Source organism: Volvox carteri (genome assembly GCF_000143455.1).
Source record: "Volvox carteri f. nagariensis unplaced genomic scaffold VOLCAscaffold_7, whole genome shotgun sequence".
Lineage (NCBI taxonomy): Eukaryota > Viridiplantae > Chlorophyta > Chlorophyceae > Chlamydomonadales > Volvocaceae > Volvox > Volvox carteri.
The window spans coordinates 1,620,862-1,643,957 of record NW_003307550.1 but is presented as its reverse complement, the minus strand read 5'-3'; the positions used below and the strand labels follow the sequence as shown (position 1 = coordinate 1,643,957).

The following is a 23,096-nucleotide window of genomic DNA, read 5'->3' as shown; positions in this document are numbered from 1 at the left end:
CGGATGTTTTTTTCCTGCTTTCTTTTTTCTGCTTTCTTTCCGCATTTTAGTTTAGTCTTGGCGGCTAGGTAGGTAGTTTTCCGCTATCTTCGCGACTTTATCACCACTTTATCCTCCTTCACAAGTCGCGACTGGTTCATTACTCTTTACATACTTCTGGCGTATCAGTCTGTCCTTTGCTTCAGCTTCACTCGTTCACGTGGTTCGTCTCCCTCCATACACCTGAACGAAGGCGCCATCACAAGTCAAGCACTTGCACACGCCGCAACCACCACCGCGTGTCCTCTCTACAGCCTCAGTTCTTATGTAGGGTGGCTGTTGGGTGCTGATAGGATCGATCAGCTTAGTTCAGCACACGTCCACTGTTACCACATGCGCTTTCGAGTGCAGACCCAGATCGTGATGCTGATGGCAGCAACTGCTGCTGATGATGATAATTGGGTCGACACCATAGTGCAGCAGGAACAGCTTCCTGCAGTTGCCGCTGGTGATGATAATAGTCGTGGTGGTAGTGTTTGATGTGGGTCATGCACAGGCGCAGAGGCGCAGCCGCAGCAGCGGTTACCGGTCGGGCGTGCGCAGTGTGGCAGCGGTTTTATGGCTCTTAAGGTGCTGCAAGGTGGCCTCCTACGGGGACTGGGACAAGAGGATCCGTCGGCATGAAGGAGCCCTGCTACTTCCCCTGCTACCCCTGCTACCCCTGCTACCCTGCTACTTCTTGGCGGGGGCCGGCTGTGGTGACTGGCCCTGTTCCTGCGTGCGCATGAAGGTCAGAGGAAGGTGAGGTGTAGCAGCTTACGGGGAAGGGAGCAGTCGGTCCTGGTCCAGTTTGCTGCAGATCGTAAGGAACTTGGTTGGGACCTCCGATAGTAGCGATATGAATTGCATACCTGCAACGCACTCTCCTTCGCCATCACAGCCTGGCTAGCAAGCTCAAACTCAGCTTCCAAGGCTGCCTCCTCCTACAAGCGACATGCACACGTGGCAAGGCTTCGACAGATATCGCTGCCGGCTGCAATCCTTTACCTGAAGCTGTGCTTGCCTTAATCGCTTGGAATCTTCTGCTTCAAGCCTGCGAATACATGCAGCGGGGACAATCACTCAAAATTTGTGTGTCAGTTGTTCCTTTCTCGCTTGTAGGCCAAAGACTTACTGGGCCTGTAGTTGTCGTGCATATACTTCGTCATCTGCCATTTTTCACAGCTCGTTGGCTGTTGGATTATTCCGTATCATGATTATTATGGCGTGATGGTAATTGCGATGTACGACGCTGCTTCGTGTAGTTGCCTATGGAAGTAATTGTTTTAATAATTCGGTGCCCAATATTTGGAGCTGAATCTGAAAGGAAAGATTTGGACGGCAATATTGAAGCAGTGGAAACCGACGCGGTTGGATGACAGAGTAGGAACTTGGGAGTACACTTGGCACAGGCCCTTGCGAGAGAGTAGCAGAGTCAAATGCAGCAACAGGCAGTGGCAGTTACAGAGTAGGTGCTATCGCATATGGCAGAAGATGGCGCGTTGCCTTGCAACGTGCCAATCAACGGACGTGCCACCCCGAACACCTCCCGCAGTTTATACGGATTTCCAATCAAAGTCCTTCCCTCGCAAGAGGAAGAGCGCCGAAGTTGTGATGCAAATGTGGAACGCGAGCAGGTTGGTATTTCGAGGGGAAATGGAAGGTCCTCTGGATTTTCCTTATACGAAAGCACCTGGTCAGCGCTGGCTATGGACATTATTGTAAAATGCGTCCGGCTTCTTTATTCCCAATTCTCGGTGGACTCCAATTCTTCTGCCTCCGCAACACCTCCTTCCCCCTCCCCCTTGAACCTTCCAATACGAACATCATACTTCCGGCATGTACTTCTGCCACGTGGCTGCAGGTATTGTGGATGCCGTATATCGAAAAGGAGCGTTTACCCAACAGCGAGAGCAAGCTCAAAGAGATGATCCGCAAGGTGAAAAGCGGATTATCTCTGCACGGTGATCTCTGCAGATCATTTCTGTAGTCATGCACGGAAAACGTAGCGCCCAAAAATTAGGGCAAATCTGCCGATTGGCATTTTCATTTCTCCCTTTCTTAAAACCACCCACACCCACACCCACACCCACACCCCTGGGCGCTTTAGAAGGGAATATCATGTCCACCAAGGCCTGTGCCTTTCTGTCTAGGCTGTAGACTTTTTTTAAGGTTGGGAGAAGGACATAAAAGCACTTCAGTATGGTTCCTAGGGAGGGTTTGGCAGCTTAGGAAACAAAGAATCGGTCTTCATGAGAAATCATCAAACGTTACAAAGGGTACCTGCAAGCAATTGAAATAAGTCTTCCTTCGGTGGGTGGAGGCCGGGTGGAGGCTCCAGCTACCGCGAGGCGGACCACTGAGGCCTGGACACCTAACGCCTAACAGCAGTGACCTTATGTAGCTACGGAACTCGAAAGATACTCTAACACACCAGAGCGACCTCCTTTACCGGCATTCCATGCAGTACCAACACACACAACCAACTATGTCACAGTTCACAGAAAACCTCGGTGTCCTATCGTTACTCTCAGGAAACCTTCAGTTGCAGGTCTTTTGTCTAATCTAAGTTAGGGTTGGGTGGGCCCTTTTACGCGGCCCTACCGCATGTGGATGAACGAACCATCAGATGTTTCCGTGTAACCCGAGATCGGTACGGCACCCTACGCCTCCTAAAATTGTTCCGAATATGCGTCTCAGTCTGCATCCCTGCCTGTATGTATGCCGATTGCACGGCATTTGAACATTCGGTCTGCACGCCTGTTTGCTTTTCTCTCTGCTGCGAGTTTATAAGGTTTGGGTTGCCCGTCCGTCTGCCTCTCTGTAGATGTGTTTGTCGGTATGCCTGTCGATCTATTTGCGCTCGTCACGGCTTGCATATAAGTTTCAACTAAAATTTGCATTTGGGGGCTTTTGCGCTGTTAGCTTATATCATTTTATGTACATATTACGTATGCATGTGTACATGTATGTATGTACGCGTGTTTATTTCTGCATTTATTCTGTGAGCGATCTGCTATATTGTATTTTTGGGTGCCGACGCAGGGTGTACCTCCCACTCTGCGCCACTGGGTATGGATGGAGGTCAGCGGGGCCCGGAAGAAGAAGGCCTCACATGCAGGTGGGTCTGGATCCGGATCCGGATATCTACATCTGGATCTATCCGAAATATGAAATCCAGGTCTGTGTTCTCGGATCTGGGTCCGGACCTGGATTCGGTTCTGCGAGGTTGAAGGACTTCAAATCTAGATCAGTCAGCTTTAAGACAACAGTTCCCTGCGGGGCTGTTTGGGGGTAGTCAAACCACGGGCCGACTTTCGTCGGCACTCCATCAAGGGTTGCCTTGACGGTGGTGGGGGATTTCTCGCACGTGCTCCTGACAAGGATCTGTGGGTTGAACACGCCAAAGCAGCAGATGATTAGGTCCATCTCGACTATGGTTTGTGGAATGGGGGGATACAGCTTCACCTGTGCTCACTAGCCTGTAAGTCCATCCCTGCTAATGTTTCCTAGGGAGGCACCTTCAACCTTTTCACACAACATGCCGACTTCTGCGAACGAAGTCCGTCCTGTGACTTTCCTGGGTTCAGCACCCACTACCATCGCCCGCATGCATCCAGCGGAATCTGGCTGGATCACGCAACGGCGGCAACAACTCCCCTCCTTGTCGGTCGGCTCGCAGGTCTATCTCCCGCTATAACCGGGATCTGTACATGTCCTTCGGCATGCGCATGCATCGGATGGGGGTATGGGGGTGCATCTATCTACCCTTTTAGGCGCCGTCACTTGATCGAATCCTCTGGCCTGCTACACACAGCAGCTCAGATGCAAAGCAACCTCCTTTCCACCGAGCGCATGCTCTGCAGCTGCGCGATCCACCAATGCACTCACACCGGTGCCAATCGCCACCCTATCCTTGCGAGTTCTGCCGCCGCCGCCCGGTTTCGTTATCCAACCACCAACTGGTATGCAGTCGGGTCAAGGCCCTATGCAGGATTATTCCTTCACCACTGCTCTACGGCAGTGTATAGATCTTCGTGTTGGGCTCCCCCTCCAGCAGCCCAGCGCACTGGAGGAACCCGGCATGTCCAGATTTGAACACCCCGACCTACTTCACCGGGGGGGGGGACCAGCGGTGGGACCCGAACCCGCATCTTCCGATAGAGCTAGATGCCGTCCCTGGGATTCGAGCTCCAGACTTGCCGACTATCTAGCCCGGTGTTCTACCGTATGTGTGTGTGTGTGTGTGCACGCTAATGAAAACCCGTACCTTGCACCACACGGCGGGGCCCGCCCCAGGGATTGCTTGGACCCAGATCAAGATCAAGATCAATCAAGATCCAGTTCCAAAGCCGGATCCGCCAATAGGAGCAGGCCCCTTGACCTGGTCTCTTCCCTCTCCTTTAAGGGGGCCCCCAAACCTTGTGTTGATAAGGGAGAACGGTTAGGACTCTGGCCGATATAACGCCCCTCCATTGATGGGAGCGCTTCAGCGGTCGTTCCCGTTGCAGTACGGTTAGGTGCTCCTGGCCAGCGTCAGGCCCGGATCGATATGTAACACACACATAGTACGCGCGCGCGCACACACACGCACGCACACGGCAGGAGAGAGACGGCCGCACCTGCCAAAACATATTGTTTGTCCCCTCTCCTCCCCCCCGTGCCTCTCTATCCCCTCCCTTGAGGTCTCGTTTGGCTTCGTTTTGTTAATTGTTTGTTTGCTGGACAGCCTGCCTGGTTGGAGTCCAAGTCCTGAAAGGTCTTCCTTCCCTTTCCAGCACTTCTGATGCTGCACCGGCGTGTTTTCGTGGCCCCCATTCCCTCCAGATGTGTTTTTACACCACCGGCGTGTTTCCCGCCTCTTCCCCCCTCCCCCCTTGGGCAACCCCCTCCTTCCAGAGTCGTACTACTCGATCATGGTCAAGGCGGGCGAGGAGTCCGCTAACAAGAAGGACATTGAGATGGTGGGCCCGGTTTGGTCTGTATGTGTGTCTGTTTGTATGCTGTCATTTTGTTTCCATTTCGTTTGGTGGCAAAGTTTTATTTGCACTTCCTTGCACGTCTTTAGCCTTAGCACGCATTGTGCCGTACCAATCCATTTCTGTTTGGCTTTTCGGGCTTCATCATTTGCCTCGCATTTGCATGCCCATGAGATCCCAGCGGATCGCAACCCACAACCCTTACCTTTTTACTTCCCAACCGCCGTACAGGACTCGCAACACACCTTCCCCGAGCACCCCTGGCTGTCCAGTGCCGATGGCCAAGCAGCCCTAAGAAGGGTACTGCAGGTACGACACATGCGTACACGATGAACGGCAGGCCGTACAGGGAGATCGCAAAGGGATGTCAAGTTTTTTTCTATTCTATTTTTTGACGCTCTGGGTGCCGCCATGTCTCATGTGGTGCCACGCAACCCTTCTTTCAACCTCACATCAATACATCCAAACCTACATAACACGCCCCAGGCGTACAGCGTCCACAACGACCGCGTTGGTTACGTTCGCGCCATGAACGTGATTGTGGGGCTTATGTTGGTTGCGCTCAACCGAAACGAGGAGGCGGCTTTCTGGTTGTTGGCCGCGCTGGTGGAAGACATCCTGTATCCGGGGACATACAGCAGAAATCTGGAGGGATGTCAGGTGGGGGCGGTGGGGGAGGTGGGGGAGTGTCGTGGAGTACTAGGGTTCTCAGCCTCGGATGAGCCCATGCAGCCATAAGCTACCGCCTAAAATGGAGAAGACATCCTCAGGAATTGGCCTGCTTGCATAATTGTGTGTGTATTGATCCGATCTGTCTGGTCTAACCCTCTTCTTCCCCCCCTTCTTCCCCACCTCCTATGCCCTCCCAGGTTGAGATGCGGGCGCTGGACGAGCTGATCTCCACCAAGCTACCCCGCCTGCACGAGCACTTCACTGCCATAGACCTGGATATCTCCATGCTGGCCACTGACTGGTACCTGTGCCTCTACTCCCTGTCACTGCCGTCAGAGGTGAGTGCGTGCGTATGTATGTACTACACACACGTACATATGCATGTGTGCTTCAATCATCTGAGCGGCGATGAGGGAAATGATGTACGTATGTGTGAATGCGTGAATGCGTATGTATGCACATGCTTGTGTGTTGGGGGGAAGAGGGGGTTGAAGGGGGGGAGAGGAATGGACAGCCGCGGCGGCATCCAATAGTGTCATCCGCACTGCAGTGGTGGTGGGGACGCCCCGGGGTGAGGGGGAGGGGAGGGGAGGGGAGTCACACACCCTAGGCTTAGTTGACCTGCACGAGGTCTCCTAAGATCGCCTGATAAACAGGACCACTGACCGACCGATAGACAGACAGATAAACAGACAAGGTGATGACCTAAAACAAACGCGCCATGGATGATCAGTCCGCATTTCCCTCCCCCCTTCCCAGGAAAATGCTGCCGTACCTCTTGCTCCACGCTTGGGTCAGTCCTGTTTGAGCTCTATCTGACTCAAACCCAGGATCGCCTTCCTCTGCTACCTACATCCCGGCTGTCCCCACCCTCTCCACTCCACGACAGATACATACATACATAACATGTAAACTGATATACACGCGCATGTATACGTACACCCCCAGACGGTGATGCGGGTGTGGGACGCCCTGTTCTTCGAGGGCCCCAAGATCTTGTTCCGGGTGGCTCTGGCGCTTCTCAAGATTTACGAGGAACACATGCTACGAGTCAAGGACGCTGGTGGGGATGTGAGGGGTTGGAAAAAAGGGGGGGAGTTGGCTGGGGGCCCTGCGGCCTGCGGAAAACATGGAAACGCCCCACCTAACCGGTACTCAGCTTCCATAAGCCGCTTCCGCTCACGCGTAGCACCCCCAAAAATGAGGACCTCGCACTTGGCGGCGATCGCGGCCATACCTGTCGCTTTGCAGTAGGCTTCGAGTAGCCCCAGAAGGCATTCTGCTCTATCGTGCCCTGTCGCTACCAGTGACACATCGTCAATGAAACGTAGGTTAGTGAGTTCACCGCCCGCCAGGCTAACACTCTGCTCACGAAGGGTGCTCCATCGGCTAGGGAGGCGTACACGGCAATTAGCATCGTGAGCATTAATATAATGAGCGAATACTTCTATGAAGCGTCCAAAAAGGGTTACGCTAAGGGGGCACCCTTGCTTAACACCACGCGCCACCGTGAATTCAGGTCCCAACTTATTTCCGTAAGCCTAACATGATGTATATGTATGTGTGCATATGTGCGAAGAGTTTATGTCTATGTGTGTATGACGCCCTTGTTGCAGGCGAGCTGATGATGCGGATGCGCAACGCCGCTGCCACCATGCACCAGCGAGATGTGCTGCTTGCCACCGCCTTTGACGGCATTGGGGGACTGCCCATGGCCACCATTGACCGCTTCCGGGAGCTGAAGCAGCGGGAGGTGGAGGAGATGTTGGCGGGGAGGGGCATCAAGGCGGAGGTGCTGGCGGGAGGTGAGAGGAGGGAGGGAAGGGGAGGGGGGTTTTAGGTAGGGGTTGGGTTACCGAGATGTGTTTCGTCGGGTTGTGAGCAAGTGGAAGTCCCGTATTGCCTTCGGGCGATTTGTTTCCTGACTTCCCTCTTCCCCTCGACCCCCTGTACCCCTTCTCCACATATTCTCTCTCTCTCTCTCTCACACACACACACACACACACGTGTCTAGCTGGTGGCAGCAGTGGCACCTCCCCTGCAATGGAGAAGGCGGCCAAGGAGGCGGCTGAGAAGATGAAACAGGGCTTTGGTAGGGATGCGGATGGGGATGGGGGTAGGGGTAGGGATGCGGATGGCGGGCGTGGGGGCTTCAAGGATCTGAGCCACGATGAGGAAACGGTGATGGGAAAAGACGTTGCGACCGATGTTGTCTGTCCTGAACTGGTTTGCAAGTGACGTTCCTCTGCCCTCCTTGCGAAAGACGCTGCAGTACCTGCTTGACCCTTTATCGGCTTGCAGCGGAATGAGGACCTTCAGGCAAGCGCTACATTCGTGGCTTTCCGATACTTCACGATCTTCTGCAACGCTCTTTCTCTCTCTCTCACACTCTTTCCTTGCGATTCACAGGCAAGTTCATGGCGGGCGTAACCAAGCTGGCCGACAAGACAGCGGAACAGCTGGCCCGGATGAATACCAGGGAGGACCAACAACAACCAGCCGTCGCCACCGGCGGCAGCCCGGCACCGGCACCCGTACCCGCACCCGCCGCCCCCTCCGCGGCTTTGGGTTCCCCGGGGGCTTCCTCGGAGGGGTCGGCAGTGGCAGCCGCGGCACAGGAAGGGGCGGAGAAGGCGCCGTCCGGTAATCCCTTCATCTAAGGAGATGCGAGGGAAGCAGTAAGGCGGAGGGGCCCGCAAAGTGAGATGGGCTAGGAGGGATATTGTTGGATGCAACCAGGCTGAAACAATAACGTCGTTTCCTTGGAAGGGAAGGGGTGAAGGGAGAGGTTGTGCGGATACACGGGGAAAGGGTGTGGGATGGGGCCAGCACTGCGGCGGGGTCGGGGCTTGATTGTGCTGGATTTTAGTAAGTGAACCGCGTGTGTCAGTGTGCGTCCATGTATGTATCTATGTGTGTATGTATGTTTGTATCTATGTATGTGACTGTGTGTGCATGTATGTGTGTCAGAGCAGGATGTGGAGTCTAGAGAAAGTGGAGGTTGTTTAGTTTCGCGATGGAGGCAAGGCTCTCGCTTGCTGTTGTTGGATGGGGAATTCTGTTTGGGGAGGGAGGTGGCACTAGGGGGAATATGCCGCGGCTGCTGGTATTGCTGCCGCCGCTGCTACTGCCGCCGCTGCTGTGGCACTGGTGTCAATGGGGAGGGGTATTTTGCGATGTTCATTTTTTCCTTGCCGGTAGGTTTGCGTGTGCGTGTGTGTACAGACGATGGCGCCTGCGTCAGCAGAGAGCGATTTTGCTTGGTTCGGTGTGGACTTTGGAGAGACACCAGTTGCTGTCATCCTTTCCTATCCTTTACCTTTGGGTGACACTGGGCTGAGCCGGTCTTGGAGTCCCTTGAGTCGGCGTTTAGATAGTCGATCAGGAGTTGATCCTGTGCGATACTCCCATGGCTTCAAGCCCGCAGCTTTGGACATCTGTCCGCAGCTGTTCTGTATCCTTAGCTTAGCGTCCTGAGGACGAAGACCCCACGTTTTGAGTTGTTGCGCAGGGATGTTGCTGTCTGGTAGGTCTCGGCTTGTTTTGGTGCTTAATTACTAAACTGACGAGCCAGCGGTCTGGTACACCAAGGGAATGAAAACCGTGTGGGTTGCTGTGGCTGTCGAACCAGGATGATTTTTCTTGTGCTTTGACAGATGATGGGGACGGTGCGTTATCCCGTATCAATGGTGGGGCCTTGAGCAGGCTTTGGCCAGGGGCTACCACTAGTGTCGTCGGGCCCCCACTGTACGGTCAGCGTGCGGTAGTGAAAGCGAGTGAAGGGGGTTGGAGGGAGCACCAGTGTTTATGATGCGGCGGTCTTGGGTTGAGCACCATGGCACGCAAAGGCGTGTTGCTGTTGGTGGTTCCCCCCATGTCCTCTTTCTGGCCAAACCTACATGGTTGAAGAAACTTACGGTATGGCACAATGCTTGTACTTGACTGGACCACATGCGGGATGTGTGCAGGCGTCGATGTGTTTTCTATAGGATCGTGTCGTGAGTAGGATGTAGCGAGGGTGGGACAAGAGCAAGTTTGGATGGGATAAGAGTTTTTGAAAGTTCTTGGTGATAGGGAGAATGACACCTGAGCAAGGTGAAATGCCGGCGCTATGGTGGCGATACACGGCCAGATGACCTATGAGCAAGGCAATAATGAAGTCAATAAGGCATATATGCTGTGGCAGTGCATACATGGCGTACAGACGATGCATGACCCAGTCGCATTGAGGATCCGAACGCGGAAACGGACACTTCCTGCCCGCCTGCGAACCTTCGCCCTGTATCCCCCCTTCATCACACACGCAAATGATAGAGGGCAAAAATGAAGCGTACTAGCAGGCGATGTTTTCGTATGGATTCGCATTTCCCACAAGGGGGACGCCACGAAGCCAACAGGCGATCGTCACATCCTCGTCACATCCTCGAACTGCGCTCCTAGGTGCATCGGAGTCCGTTCGTGCCCACCGAAAAAACCATGTTTGGCGCGTACACTATTGCAAACATCTTGCATGGTGAACAGATGAGACTAATGTTTCAGTCTTGGTGATTGCGGAAGCAGCAGCTGGCCCAAATAGCTCCCGTATCTCTGTACTCTTGCAGGTGCACACCATCACATCACCACATCACCACCAGACCACTACGGTGCTGCCGCCCCGCATCCCGTTTGACCTGCCATCCATCCGTTCTTCCGTTCGTTCTTCAGGGCTGGCCTCCTAAGCGCTAAGCCACAAGGGCCCGCTTACGCACAAGCGAGCGAGCGCAAACATTTCGCACCCATGCATCATTCACAAACGCGCACATACAGAGACGCTCAGTTCAACGCACACTCACGCCCAGCTCACGATGAGGACAAGCATGCGAGCGGGTGCGTTCGCAGCTGCAACGAGATGCGTGACAGTCAAGGACAGCTAAAGAGCAACGTCCAATCTGCTCTGGGGCAGTCAAAGTGCAGTCCGACGCTGCTCCGCGCACCTTGCCGGCTGCACTTACAAGCAGGTGACAAAGCAATCTTCTCCAGCGGCATTGTCTCCATCTCCATCTGCGCCAATCCCGTCGTCGCGTGCCCCGTCATCCTCAAAAAAGTCCGCCCACCGTCCAACCCCGCCCGCTTGGCAGAAGCCGCCAGGTGCCGGGCTGGGTGCTGTTGCCAACGGCGCTCGTACGCCGGTCACACCGCCGGTTGTATAAGCTGGCGGCCTGCTGCTGCTTCTGCTGCTTGCTGTAACTGTCCCTGCGGTGAAATGCTGCTGGTGGACGGGTGAGCCTGGGCAGGAGGAGCCGAGTTGCTGCTCCTCATGGTGGTGGAAATGGTGGCGCTCATGTGACTTGTGAAGTTGAGGTGGATAGTAAGAACCCTGAGAAGGGCCATGAGGCGCTTGCTGGGGTTGCGGCTGGTTTGGGAGCAAATGCTGCGGGTACATCAAAGGTTGCAATTGCTGCCATTGTTTGCCGAGGTGTTGGGATGCCTGATCTGGGTAAAGTTGCTGTCCTTGTTTTCGTTGGTGTAGTTGCTGTGCGTGCTGCGAATTGGAAGGGCCCTGCTGTTGTTGTCGATGTGGGTCTTTCTGGGCTGCAGTGCCAGCGTCCCATTTCTGAGGCCCCCATGTATTGCCGCTGCTCTGGGGCATGAGAGGAGGCCCCGCGGGAACTGGACTACCGTACTGCTGCTCACTCAGCCGGAACAATTTCGGCTGTGGGCCCGGGGCCAGACCGACAGCGGCGCCCTCTGGCACCTGGGAGTTGTCAGGGCGGTTAATAGGGCGGGAGGCGGGGAACGTGCTGTTCTGGGGCTGGGCCGGTTGCCGGCTGCTGCCATACACGCGCTGCGCCGGACCCGCGTAGTTTAATCGGCTATGTTGTAGATGTGGCTGGTCCTGCTTCGGTGCTTGCACGGTGATTCCTGAGGCGTTGCCCTTGTTTGGCTGCCTCGCGCTGCTACTCTCCTCCATGCGGCGTTGCTTGTACGGACGGCTTTGGCACCCACGTGAACCGCGGCCACGTTTACCATCCGGCAGTGTAGTGACTAGCCTTTCACAACCGTTATCGTCTCCGCAGTCCAGACCGGTGTCGTCGCCATCGTCTGCGAAAGCCATCCAGTCGACTGCTGCTGGCTTTGCTTGGACAGTGTCGACATACAAGCTGGTTGGCACACCATGTCCAGTATGCCCTAGGGTATGAACGTTTTCGAGTCGTTGCAGGGCTGCGTCTTCTTGGGCTCCTTGAGCAGCAGCAGCGCCCATGTTAAGTCGCTGCACGTGCAGACGGATATCTTTGGCCGCATCGCTTATTGCGTATATGTGCTGAACAGTCTGCTTCTCCCCACAAATGGCGCAGTTAAATTTCTGCACTTTCTTAACTTGCTGGACCTGGAAAGTGTTGCATTTGTAACATTTGACGGCCTGAAACTGTTGCGGCATAATTTCTGCACCTTCTAAGCAGTTGCTATATCGAGATGGCTGAGGCTTCCAGCAAACACAACTCTTTTTGGTTTCGGTGCATGGTTCCCTTGCCGCCCCGAGACCACATATGACCTCACTGGTTTCGAGCTGACCCATCAGATCGCTGAGCCGCTGGTTACCTTTGTCGCTGAACTGTTATCTTATCTATCATTTATCCATGACGGGGCCCCCTGAAGTGATCGGATGACAGATCCCCTCCGAGACGATAGTGCAGGGCAGTTGTGCGGTTGCTAAAGAGCAGCTTGTCGCAAAAGGCCACGTTTACCACACGTGCACTTGGGGAATGTGTACGGGCTCCCGGGGGTCAGGTGGTGCCTCCGTGTTCGTCAGGGATGCACTATCCACCGGAGCCAAAGATATGGCCCGCACACACAGATGTGGCACGCCGCCTAAGGGCTTGAGATCGTAATGGCCGCGGATTGCATATGTTCTCCCAACGGTCATTTCTTCGGCATGCAGGAGTGCTGGTTTGAAGTCCTTGGTCATCTTGCTTCGTATCAGTTATCATGGTACATGGTAATAGCAATTCCAGTAGGAACAGATGGTTGATATGCTGTAACATGGCCTTTGGCGGGTTACATGAGCATCCTTCACGCATCCACCCTAGCCTATTCAAGCATGTGACATGAGCTGCCAGGGGCTTCTGTCGCCACTGTCGCGTCACAGGGAAGGCCCGTGCTCCGTTTCTCCTACAGACATTCTCACACAGTTAAGGAAACAACATTACCACATTGTAACGTCACGACATGCACGGAACATACCACAGTCCATGCCGAAGGCCCGTAGACGGCCCAGGCATTCATCCCACCCAAATACACTAGACAACGAGTTGCGGTATGTGCACCTAACATGGTAAAAGTAAAAAATGTTCACTCCACATACTCCACAAACTTTAATCTTGGGGATTCACATATGGTTCATCGTCGCCATGCAGTCATACCCATACTCAGCTTCCACACCGCTAAGCAGCATTCACGCGGTTTTGGCATTCCGCTCTGCTCGAGACGTCCTAAAGCCGTCATCTGTTCACGCAGGCAATCCGACTTGTGGAACTGGGATGCCCGGACCGAGTAACCCCGCAAGCAGCGCCAAGGAATCCCCACCCCAAACCGGGTGCCGTCCATTGACGCAACATCCGCCCGCAAAGATTCCAAGCAGGAAATACCGTTATCCCCTGCCGCCTTCCGAGCACAACTAAGCCAATTTACGTTCGCTATCAATGATGCGTAGAACCGGCACGCGTAGCTTAAGTCCCACAAGCAACAAGCTGCGGCAACACGAAGTGACATAAGGACGATGCAGCCCGCAATGCACATCGCCTCGCCCCAGCGCCACAAACTGGACTTGACATGTCAAATGGTCAAAACTTTGCCCTGCAGCCACAGCTGGCCACTGCTGGGGCCCCTCGTCCCCAGCCTCTGATCGCTTCTCATCGTAAATCCACACCGTCCACCGACAGCCAGCAATCGCACCCAGCACGCAGGTGGCCCGTACTCGCGGGTCTGGACGAAATGTCCAGATCAGCAGGATTGGAAGATCATTACCGGCCAGCTTTAAAAAATCATGGCCAGATCGGCATCCTGCTTGGCCAACTCCAGAAGCATGGGATCGTCGAAGAACTTGTTAATCGACACGTCATCGCTCATGCCCTTGCGCCTTCGCGTCTTCACCATAAACTCGCGCGCCAAAGCCTGTAGTCATCATAGCGTGAGGTAGAAGCAAAACACTACTCTGTACACAAAATTCTGGCGTGATTTTGCTACAAGGTAAACTGTGCTTCATGTTGCTTTCGGCGGAGTGGTGAGCACAGGCATCACCCAAAACTCTATGCCACAAATGGCACTGTCCGTCCTCCCGTAGCCGGCACTTTCGCAGCCTAGCCAGCTCACCTGGATTGGCGCCGGCTCCAGCGGCCGCAATACAATGGACTTGTCCAGGGGATCGCCCGGCACCACCTGCCAGTGGTCGAACACTGACTGGCAGAAAGCTTGGCCCTGCATAGACCCATGAACAAGGATTAAACGAGATAAGGAGAAGAGGCAGTGGAAAGTAAATGAAGAGTTCATTTCTATGGCGGCGAAATGCACCGAATCGCCATAGCAAGTACACCAGCTTATTTTCAATGCGCACTACGGTCCGTGGTCCAGCCAGCCCATAACAAAAGTCCGCGCCGCAACGGCAATAGCTCATTGCTGCAGCACCGCACAGAGCTAACGCATTGCCGTGTTATCTGCGTCCCTTCCGTTGCCGGCAGGTACCAAGCCAAGCCCCCTCTGGCGGCTGGTGCCTCCGATGCCGCCGCACCCACCTGCGTGTGGTATCGCAGGTCCGTCTCGAATCCAAAGCTCTCAATGACCGGCAGGTAGGCCTTCACGATGAAGATGGGCGTGCCGGGCTTGGGCACATCCGCCGTCACGTGCCCTCTGCGATCGAGATGTCGGGGAGATATGTCTGTTGAGACCGTAAGCCACAAGCCGCAGAAAGGAAACCACGTACAGTAGCCACACTTTCACACGTCGAGAACACGAGCCCCGCCATGCGATCAGAATAACGTCCCGGTATCACGGTAATCCTGTTCAGGTCAAGTGAACCCGGTAGCGAACAAATCCACATAATATATCCCTTCAACCACAGAGTCTCTGCCGTCAGCCGGTTCCCCCGCCACGTGCTGCACCTTCGCTTGGCAAGCACGTTATAGATGGCGGCGATGCAATCCGCAGGCGTCTGGATTTCCACGTAGTACACCGGCTCCATGAGGCGCGGCGTAGCCATGAGGAAGGCCGAGTAGCAGACGCGGCGCGCGGTAGGAATGACCTGGCCACCGCCGCGGTGGATGGGCTCCGGCGCAATGGTAGCGTCCAGGATCTTGAACTTGACGTTTCGGATGGGCTCGTCACATAACGGCCCCTCGCGGGCACCCCATTGGAAGCCCTGCAAGAGTGGATTCCCCGTCCCGAAATTGCAGTACACGCCTGAGCACATACGTATAACGTGCTATCATGCTCGACGGTCGCGGACTTCCTTGCCTGTTACCGTCTCGTTGCTTGATCTCTTCCTGATGGTCAGCTTTACCAAGCATAGACGAAATACAGCAATAATTTTGCCAGCAGCCGAGGTTTCTTGCGATTCGGCCACAAACCCAACATTTCGACTGCCTGACTGATCGGGACCGACCGAAATATATACCCACAGACCCGCATAGCGTCTTACACGCAAATCAATCCGTCCACACCTGAATGATGGAGTCTCGGACCGCGTTCAGAAGTCCCTTGTCCGTCTCAGCCGCCAGACTGTCATCCAGCAGCACGTTGGGGCCCTGCGCGTCCGGCCCGAACGCCCATAGACCGCGAACCGCCAGAAGATCCCACTCGTACCGCGATTGGAACCATTCCTGTGGTGCATACAGCAGCCGGGGATAGGGTGCACAGCCAAAGAAAGGATGAAGCATAGATGACCGCGACCAGAGAGAAAAAGGCGCGGGTCAATAGCTCCATTTGGACGCATTCGCTTTCATTAGATAGTTATTTACATTGAGACCATGGGTCACTGAAGATAGCAACCTTGCCCGGGGCCAGCACAATCATTAAGTAGTTATGCTACTGACCGGGCCAACACGTCGCCAATGTGTAGTACGATAGCAACGAAGATGGTCCGCCAATCCCTTCGCTGAAACGCCCTCGGGGAATGCAGCTAGACCGACCAAGACAAAATCACACCACACCACACCGCAGCACACCGGCGTGTCAAGGGCTCACCGTGAGCTGCTTGCGGCCCATCTCAAGACGCACGTTGCCCGCCTCAATGTCCTCTGCCAAGCCCTTGTCCAGCGGCTCCGCTATCATGGTAATCTTATTGCGCTTGTTGGGCGTCTCCGCAAAGCACTTGAGCGAGCTGCTCTCAACAACCGTTTCGCAAAAAGCTACCACCGGGTCCGCCACCTTGACCTCCACCTCTGCGCGAGACAGCACAATGGCAGCGTTCGCGTGAGGGGGCCGCAGCAACTGTGAGACTTTAACATATGGCTGGCGCGAGGTCAAGACATTGCCCCAGCGTCGGCAAATGACATCGTGGACAGGTTAAAGGACGATGCCATCTAGTCCCTCCACGCCAGTGGAATGGCGGATCTAAAACTGACGCAGCGGATGGCACTAATTGGCTTGATCTTTCCACCCCCACGAGCTCTCCTATACTCCTTTCTTTCTCGCCCGCCCTGCCCATGCCTATCTCTCTCTCCGTCCCTCCCCTTGATAAGAGGACCTCTACCTTACCCGCGTACAGCTCACGCAGGTCCTTCATGAGGCAGTCCAGGTACACCTCCCCGGTGCCGAAGATGGTGTGCTCGCCGCTCTCCTCGACGCGGGTGCTGCACATTGGGTAGCTTTTCGACACCTACACAAGGGAAAGAGGTACATTACTTCCATGGCATGCGCGTAATGCAGGCTGGGTGGTCCACTGTAGGCGCTATGTATGAGAACATATTATGAAGTGAAAACATGGCCCTGCTGACAGCGAGGTTCCATTTGAATTCTTACAAAGAGACGCCCCGCCTTACCAGGCCTACGTGAAAACGAAATGTGTACACCGAGCTGTACAGTGTATACCACATCTGGCTGCACCCAGACTGGACCTGCAACACATCGCACCTTGCGTAGCCCCTCTACCATCTTTGGCAGCTCCGAGGGGTTCAGCGGCTCCGCGGCAATCTTCACCGTGCTGCGAGTCTGGAACTGAAGCGGTCTACGGGGAAAAAGGCGCGACCGCAGACAGCAAGGCCGGGTAACCAAGCACCGGCATCATTAATAGGCGGCATCGCTCTTCGGTCTCATTGGGCGGCTAGACAGCGACAGCGGCCAAGCCGCGACGCCAAGTACATGTTTCGTACGCACAGAACCGCCAGACACAAAGCCACGTCACCATAACCTGGCAACCCCACCAACCTGGCATTAAACCCCTCACCTGAAGATATGCACCGGCTCATCGTACGCGTCTGCTACCAGCGTAGCTGTCCGTGTAATGGTGGCGTCCACGCCCTCGATCAGTACAAGGTTACCAGCGGTGGCCCGGGCCACAGGCACGCGATACCTGGCCTGGTATACCCACACATTCCCTACCGTAGCCACGGCGCTATCCTCCTCATCCTCAGGCGTGTAAGCCTCGCCAAGCACCTTGGTCCGGGGCCAGTACCGGGACAGAGGCGCGGGCAAGGGTGATGGTCCAATTAGAATTAAGGCAGCGGCTGCAACGGAAGCTGACAACAGCGGCTCAGGCGCCGGAGGTGACGGACAAGGCATTTTCATGTGGATTGGTGTACCGGAACACAGGACCCCGGAGCCCTCTGGATATGCCAGACGATGTAGGCATGCGCAGCCCGGGCGTAGCTCGGGCACTCGGTGACTCACATGCACCATGCACGTACGCTTTGCCATTGTGATTTGTTCCCCTCTGTCCCTTGAGGTTCGGAGCGCGACCCCCCTTTTTTTCAGCGGTTCCTGGAAACCCAAGGCGCCTGCCATCCCTGAAGAAGTTCAAGGCAGCTATAGCGCCCTCCGTTTCGCAATCCTACCTTAACCTGATCTCCGGGCCGCAGTGTCCCACTCATAATGCGGCCGAGTGCGTCGAATCGTGAGCAGTCTTGCCGGGGGAAGAGCTTAGCCACCGCTACCACAAGTGGCCCGCGCGGGTTGCAGGCGGACATAAATGACACGGCCGGCGCGTCCGGCGGACCACTGTAGTGCGCCGCCACCTTGGCTGCCGTTGCCTTTCGGCTGGGCGGCACGTGCTCGACGAGCATGTCCACGACACCTGAGCAATTTCCCAGCACGCTGGAGCAAACCTGGCGTGCAACCGGCATTCAGATAATGTAGACCATAAAGCGCAAAACTTAAGATCGAGGAAGTAGTCGACGAAATTATGATGCATCACAGGAAACACACTAAAGTTACAGTCATCATCATTATCATCCTCCCTCGTCCGCTTCAGCGCAAGGCGCCTTCTTAGCGCAACGTGCCTGGCCTCCCGGATGTCCGAGAGGTACCTGTCCAATGCCAGCTGCGGCGCCTCGGTCATAATAGTGCACATGCCGCACCCTTGAAACACGAGGTCACCGTCGTGCTTAGCCCATGTGTTCGTCGTGTAAGCAGGGCATTCCGCGAAAACGTGCAGTTTGTCTTTAAGCGCTCCACTAAATATGGAACAGCAAGTAGTAACGCTTTCAACAACCTTAGCCTTCGGCTCTGGAGTCCTCGTGCCGCCGACTTTCAAAGCCGACGTCTAAGTCTCCCGCTGTTTCAGCCCTACCTGTTTCAGCAAAGGCTTGGTGTCCAGGTTGTACATGGCGGTCCGCAGGAAAACGCCCAACCCCGCCAACATGGCCTCCACGGTCTTCGGGTGTTCGCCTGGGGACGACGTCCAAGGGCCCAAAACGTCGTTAAAAATCTACTTGAGGTCAACGAGAACACTGCGAGATGAATATTTACAGAAAGCCGCAAGAGGAAAGGCAAACATGGTTCCAGAAATGCCACGAGAAAAGAAAATGGCATACCGGAATTGTTCCAATATGGCTTTTAAGCTATCCGGCCTCACCAATTACAGTGCTGTACATCTTGAACAGCGGCTCCAGGATGAACTGGACAAAGCTGCGCTCCGTGGTCCCGCCGGCTCGCTGGGGGGTCCGCCGAAACACGCGGTCCTCCCGATGGAAATAAAGGTCGCCCCACAGCCGCTTCGCAAGCTCCCTGAGTGTGGCATAAGCGCTCTCTTTTTGCATGACTGGGGACGTGCATGAAAAGACTTCATGAACGAGAGCGCAAGGTAAGGCACTCAGGTCCCTAGGTTGTCCTTCAGGTTCATGACGTGCACTAGATTGGCTAGCAGCGCCCGATGGAAATTGAATGTATCCCGCAGTGAAATACACGTGCGGCGGTGGTGCGCCATTCGTGTCAGAATAAGGGGACTTGATTTCGCGGATCCCTGCACACGCATGCGCCGACCAGCTCGGATGCACACGCGCTGTCAATGCACGAGATGCAAGGACCCGTACACGCCCAGAAATTGGCAGACTCGTGCTTTCCAACCTGGATTCTGCACAAGAGCCATCCCTATCAAATTCAAAGTACCTCTTGTCCATACCGCGATCCATTATATATATACGGCGGCACTTCAGTGGAATGTTAACGGCGAGAACCTCCGCCAGTCTAGCATGTGCTCAGTTTCTTAAAAATCATACGCACAATCGTGCCCAATCCATGCCCCCGCACGTACCGTGGGTCGAAGCCAGCGCCAGATATGTCCGCGTAGAGGCGGGCAAAGGATTGGAGCGTGAACGACCAGCCGGATGCCGCCGCGCAGAACGCCACGTTGCCACGCACTGGATCGAGCAAACGCTCCGGCGGCACCTCACCGCCTGCGCAATCAAGATGGGCCAGGCATGTCAGGCGTGGCGCAGAACAAAAGAAATATTCAAGGCAACAGGCCATAATGCCAGCCATGCGCGATAAGCGCCATAGGCACCGCTTGGCAAACCAGGACGTCAGACATCCCGTGCATCCCCCTATAGTTCCTACGCCATACCCAAGGGCCGGTGCCCGTCCGTGCGCCTGCCTTACCACAGCACACCGCAATGAGATTGTTGACCTCCTCAATCGTGTGCCGCAGCTTGTGGTACGCATCTGCGGGCGGAAGCTTCAGTTCCGTAATCAATCGGTCGACCTGCGGTTACCCGAAGCAACCACGACCAACCAGCCTCAAGTTTCAGTCGCAACTCAGCCATGGAAAAAGAAGGCCATAACAAACGAGGCAACAATACTTGGCAAAAAGAAGAAACATCGCGCAATAAGCATGCATGCCCGGCTGCGGATGGACATGCAGATAAGTATATGGTGTGCTAAGCAGGCCGCATTGAGAAATAAATGTTGTTTCTAGGTCATGCAGGCGAAGATCCGGAAGGCTGCGCACTGGTGCGAAAAACTACGACCGCGACAGGATTCCGGCGGCCGTGCCGATACTTCAGCGCGGAGGATAACCCCCTTACTTTGCGGTGCTGCACGCAGGGCCGTCAGCGGTAGGTCACTTGTCGGCCAGGTCGGGCGCACCGACTAACACTTACATCGCAACAATTGACCTTCTATGCCTTTTCTTGCGCTGCTAAATAAATGCCGTATGCAAAGGCCTTTTAGATGGACGCCCAACGGTGTATAACCGCGACGCACTGCACAACAGCGAAGATATTCTCATGAAACGACAATCTCGCCCACCGCTGGCCCCGAAGAGCCCCTCGTTCATGGTTGTTTACCATACCCTAGCCCTCATCTCAAATTGTTGAAAGCTGACCTACCCACCACCACAGGCCCGCAGGCCTATTGCTAATCTCCGTCTACCAGCGAGGAATCCCACTACAGCCCTTGGGGCCCCTCCGCCTCTTTTGCATTACGTTTCCCCTTCGCCTATAAGCTGCTACGGCGTTTTGTCAGAGACGTACTTCCTACGGGTAAGAACCCGTGTGGATCCTATCGCCCAGTGGACTAATCCTTAATTCGTCATTAAGGCGCTACTATCGACGCTGCACAAAACATGAACCATGCTGCTGTCCATCTAGGACCTCAAAAGAGCCCTGGCAGGGACCCACCTTACTGATCATGAGGGTTATGGACAGTCCCTCCTGCAGCGCTTGCTGCACCGCCCGCTCCGTGACCACCATGATCCCCTCCGCAGCATCCACCACCAGCAACAAGCCGTCCGCCAGGCGCATCGCAGCTGTCACCTAAGAAACGAGCATACAGATGCAAATTACGCGGGAAGCCGGGCTGTGTCAGTGCCCGGCATTTCTTATGCCGTTAAGCATGTCTTGTAACATATCATCCTCTCGAGCATATCATAAACGTAGAGGTGCTGTAGCTTTTGGTTGTTGAAGCGAAGGTAGTTTGGGCAGTGCATGGGCTTCAAACATTTGACTGATGCTGTCATGAAACCCATGGATTCCCTATTACCACTTTAACTTTACCAAACAGGTAGTCATTCTCCATCGCCATCACATGGCACTTTGGCTCGGTGGATTACAACACGCCTTTGACAAGATTTCCAAGCAGCTCCGTTCCTTGCACTCCCTCTCTCAGTTATCGTACCCCATATCCTCCCCCATGGTATCACGATGACATGAGCACAGCGAAGCTGCAGAAATTCATGACTGAAGACATATGCTCAGGCATAGTACCAGCCCCGGCTGCTTCTACACCGTCCTCTACCATGTTTCCATACCGCATGTGCTGCAACGATCCTCACCTCGTCGTTGAAGTTGACATGGCCAGGGCAGTCCAGTAGGTTAAGCAGGAACGATTTTCCGCTTTGCCCCTCCATCACCAGCGACATAGGCATCATCTTGATACTCATGGCACGCGCCTGCTCATCCAACCGTGTGTCCGTGAACCGAAGCTGCTTGCCAGCCGCTTCCTGTGCCGCTGTCAACTTCTTCAACTCGTGGGTCTGCAAGACATGCCACACGCGTGTTATCTGACGGGCCATACGTACTCCCAATGCTATTTCGACTGTTCTGTTGACTGTATTGTGAAGCGATGTGTGATGACAGTCAGCCAGCCGATTAGATGTAATGGACAAGGAACTGGGTCCATCCACCACTTAACCCTCTCCTGCTCTGCCGGCGCAGCTTTGCCCTTGACCTTTCCCCCTACCTGCTCAACGAACATATCCATGATGGTCGTTTTGCCATGATGCAAATGACCGACAATAGCCACGTTGCGAACAAGTTCCGGGTTTGCCATGAGCGTAGCAAGGAATTCGTTGCTGTAGTGAGTGTGCAGGGGCTCCGCTTCAAGGGTTTCAAATTTTTTGACCTTAATGGGGGCAACGATGGGCACCTCCAGAGGCTGCGCGTCCTCCTCCATGACCAGCGTCTCCACTTCGGGTCCATAGATCTCCTCGGCTGACGGGTAATACTTCTTATCCTCGTGCAATACCACGGCCATTCCCCCATCACCTGGCTCCACATCTGTAGCGCATCCACAACACAACCGCGCCCAATATGGGGAAGTCGTGGTGAAGCGCAGGGAGGGGTTAGCGCTCCAGGACCTCTTATTCAAGGCGCACACAGCACCGCGGTGAGTTACGCGTGCGCCAGGTTTACACATTTCCGGAAGCACCCGACCGTTTGAACAGTGTATACCACGCACAAGCACATGCATACCTTCTTCCATGGCGTCAACCTCATGATGCCCGACACCATCTCCATCTATGCCTTCTTCGTCCACAAATCCGTGATGTTGATGCTGCTCATCATCCTCTTCCTGGGAAACATAAATCGCGTTGCCAAAGTAAAAAGAGAGCTGGATAGTTATTGTCCTCTCCGCCTGGCGGCGATCTCCAAACAACCAACCTCACTATCCTCCAAGGCGGGACCTATATAGTTGCCAAATTCATCATACAGGTCGTCCGCCATGGCCGCAGCCACCGCTTGCGGTGGGCGGCCCGTCCTCCGCTGGCTGTAACTTTAGCTTTTGCCTTCCCCGTAAAGTGTCAGCTTAAGCCCCCATGTCAAGTAGTAGAGCCCCAGCCGGGGCTTCCTTTATGGCTATCGCAACCCAAGCAAACTGTTCAACGATGTATGTCCTTGAAAGCGAATAGATCCAGCAACGCCTGGTTGGAAAGCAAAAGGATAATAGTTACGGAGAACGTTGGTCCTTACGACTTTGATTGAATGGCCACTAAGACCGAACAAAGGCGGGACAAAACGATGGACTAGCCCGTACGGAACGGAAAGTGATTCGTTCCTTCCTCTGCTTGTGTCGTTGCCTTTCCACCTCGTGTCGTGCAAAGATACAATAACCATGTGATTGTTTATACCGGCATCATGAAAACGCCTTATGCGCGAGCAGAACCAAGGGTCAGCTATGAGGCCGACCTCCAAGGCTAGCTCCAAGATCTACCGACCCTTGAGAAATCGTGCCCTTGCATTTCAG

The 23,096-nt window shown here is 54.8% G+C and overlaps 3 protein-coding genes across 3 annotated transcripts; 1 reads left to right on the top strand and 2 right to left on the bottom strand.

Moving 5' to 3' along the window:
- Positions 1-1,573: 1,573 nt before the first annotated feature.
- On the top strand, positions 1,574-8,329 carry VOLCADRAFT_120512 (uncharacterized protein; the record flags this gene model as incomplete). Its single annotated transcript, XM_002947743.1, has 11 exons — positions 1,574-1,655; positions 1,883-1,957; positions 3,064-3,139; positions 4,918-4,982; positions 5,229-5,306; positions 5,484-5,657; positions 5,867-6,007; positions 6,618-6,732; positions 7,286-7,474; positions 7,684-7,761; positions 8,079-8,329. Exons 2-11 carry the CDS (start codon positions 1,892-1,894, stop codon positions 8,327-8,329), a joined length of 1,233 nt encoding a protein of 410 aa, XP_002947789.1. The 5' UTR covers positions 1,574-1,655; positions 1,883-1,891.
- A 325-nt stretch (positions 8,330-8,654) lies between these two features.
- Positions 8,655-12,087, bottom strand: VOLCADRAFT_88033 (uncharacterized protein; the record flags this gene model as incomplete). The annotated part of the gene is made up of 7 exons (XM_002947621.1): positions 8,655-8,707; positions 8,989-9,142; positions 9,237-9,414; positions 10,502-10,547; positions 10,643-10,709; positions 10,763-10,914; positions 11,343-12,087. The coding sequence occupies 7 exons, from the start codon at positions 12,085-12,087 to the stop codon at positions 8,655-8,657; spliced, it is 1,395 nt and encodes a 464-aa protein (XP_002947667.1).
- A 1,595-nt stretch (positions 12,088-13,682) lies between these two features.
- Positions 13,683-22,817, bottom strand: efg5 (elongation factor 2 (EF-2, EF-TU); the record flags this gene model as incomplete). Its single annotated transcript, XM_002947620.1, has 19 exons — positions 22,514-22,817; positions 22,325-22,424; positions 21,813-22,129; positions 21,406-21,606; positions 20,753-20,887; positions 19,734-19,836; positions 19,390-19,531; positions 18,712-18,863; positions 18,427-18,524; positions 17,693-17,962; positions 17,086-17,294; positions 16,773-16,866; positions 16,398-16,518; positions 15,885-16,081; positions 15,362-15,520; positions 14,804-15,060; positions 14,438-14,552; positions 14,019-14,123; positions 13,683-13,820 (listed from the first exon to the last, which is right to left on the bottom strand). Exons 1-19 carry the CDS (start codon positions 22,574-22,576, stop codon positions 13,683-13,685), a joined length of 2,976 nt encoding a protein of 991 aa, XP_002947666.1. The 5' UTR covers positions 22,577-22,817.
- Between the last annotated feature and the right edge of the window lie 279 nt (positions 22,818-23,096).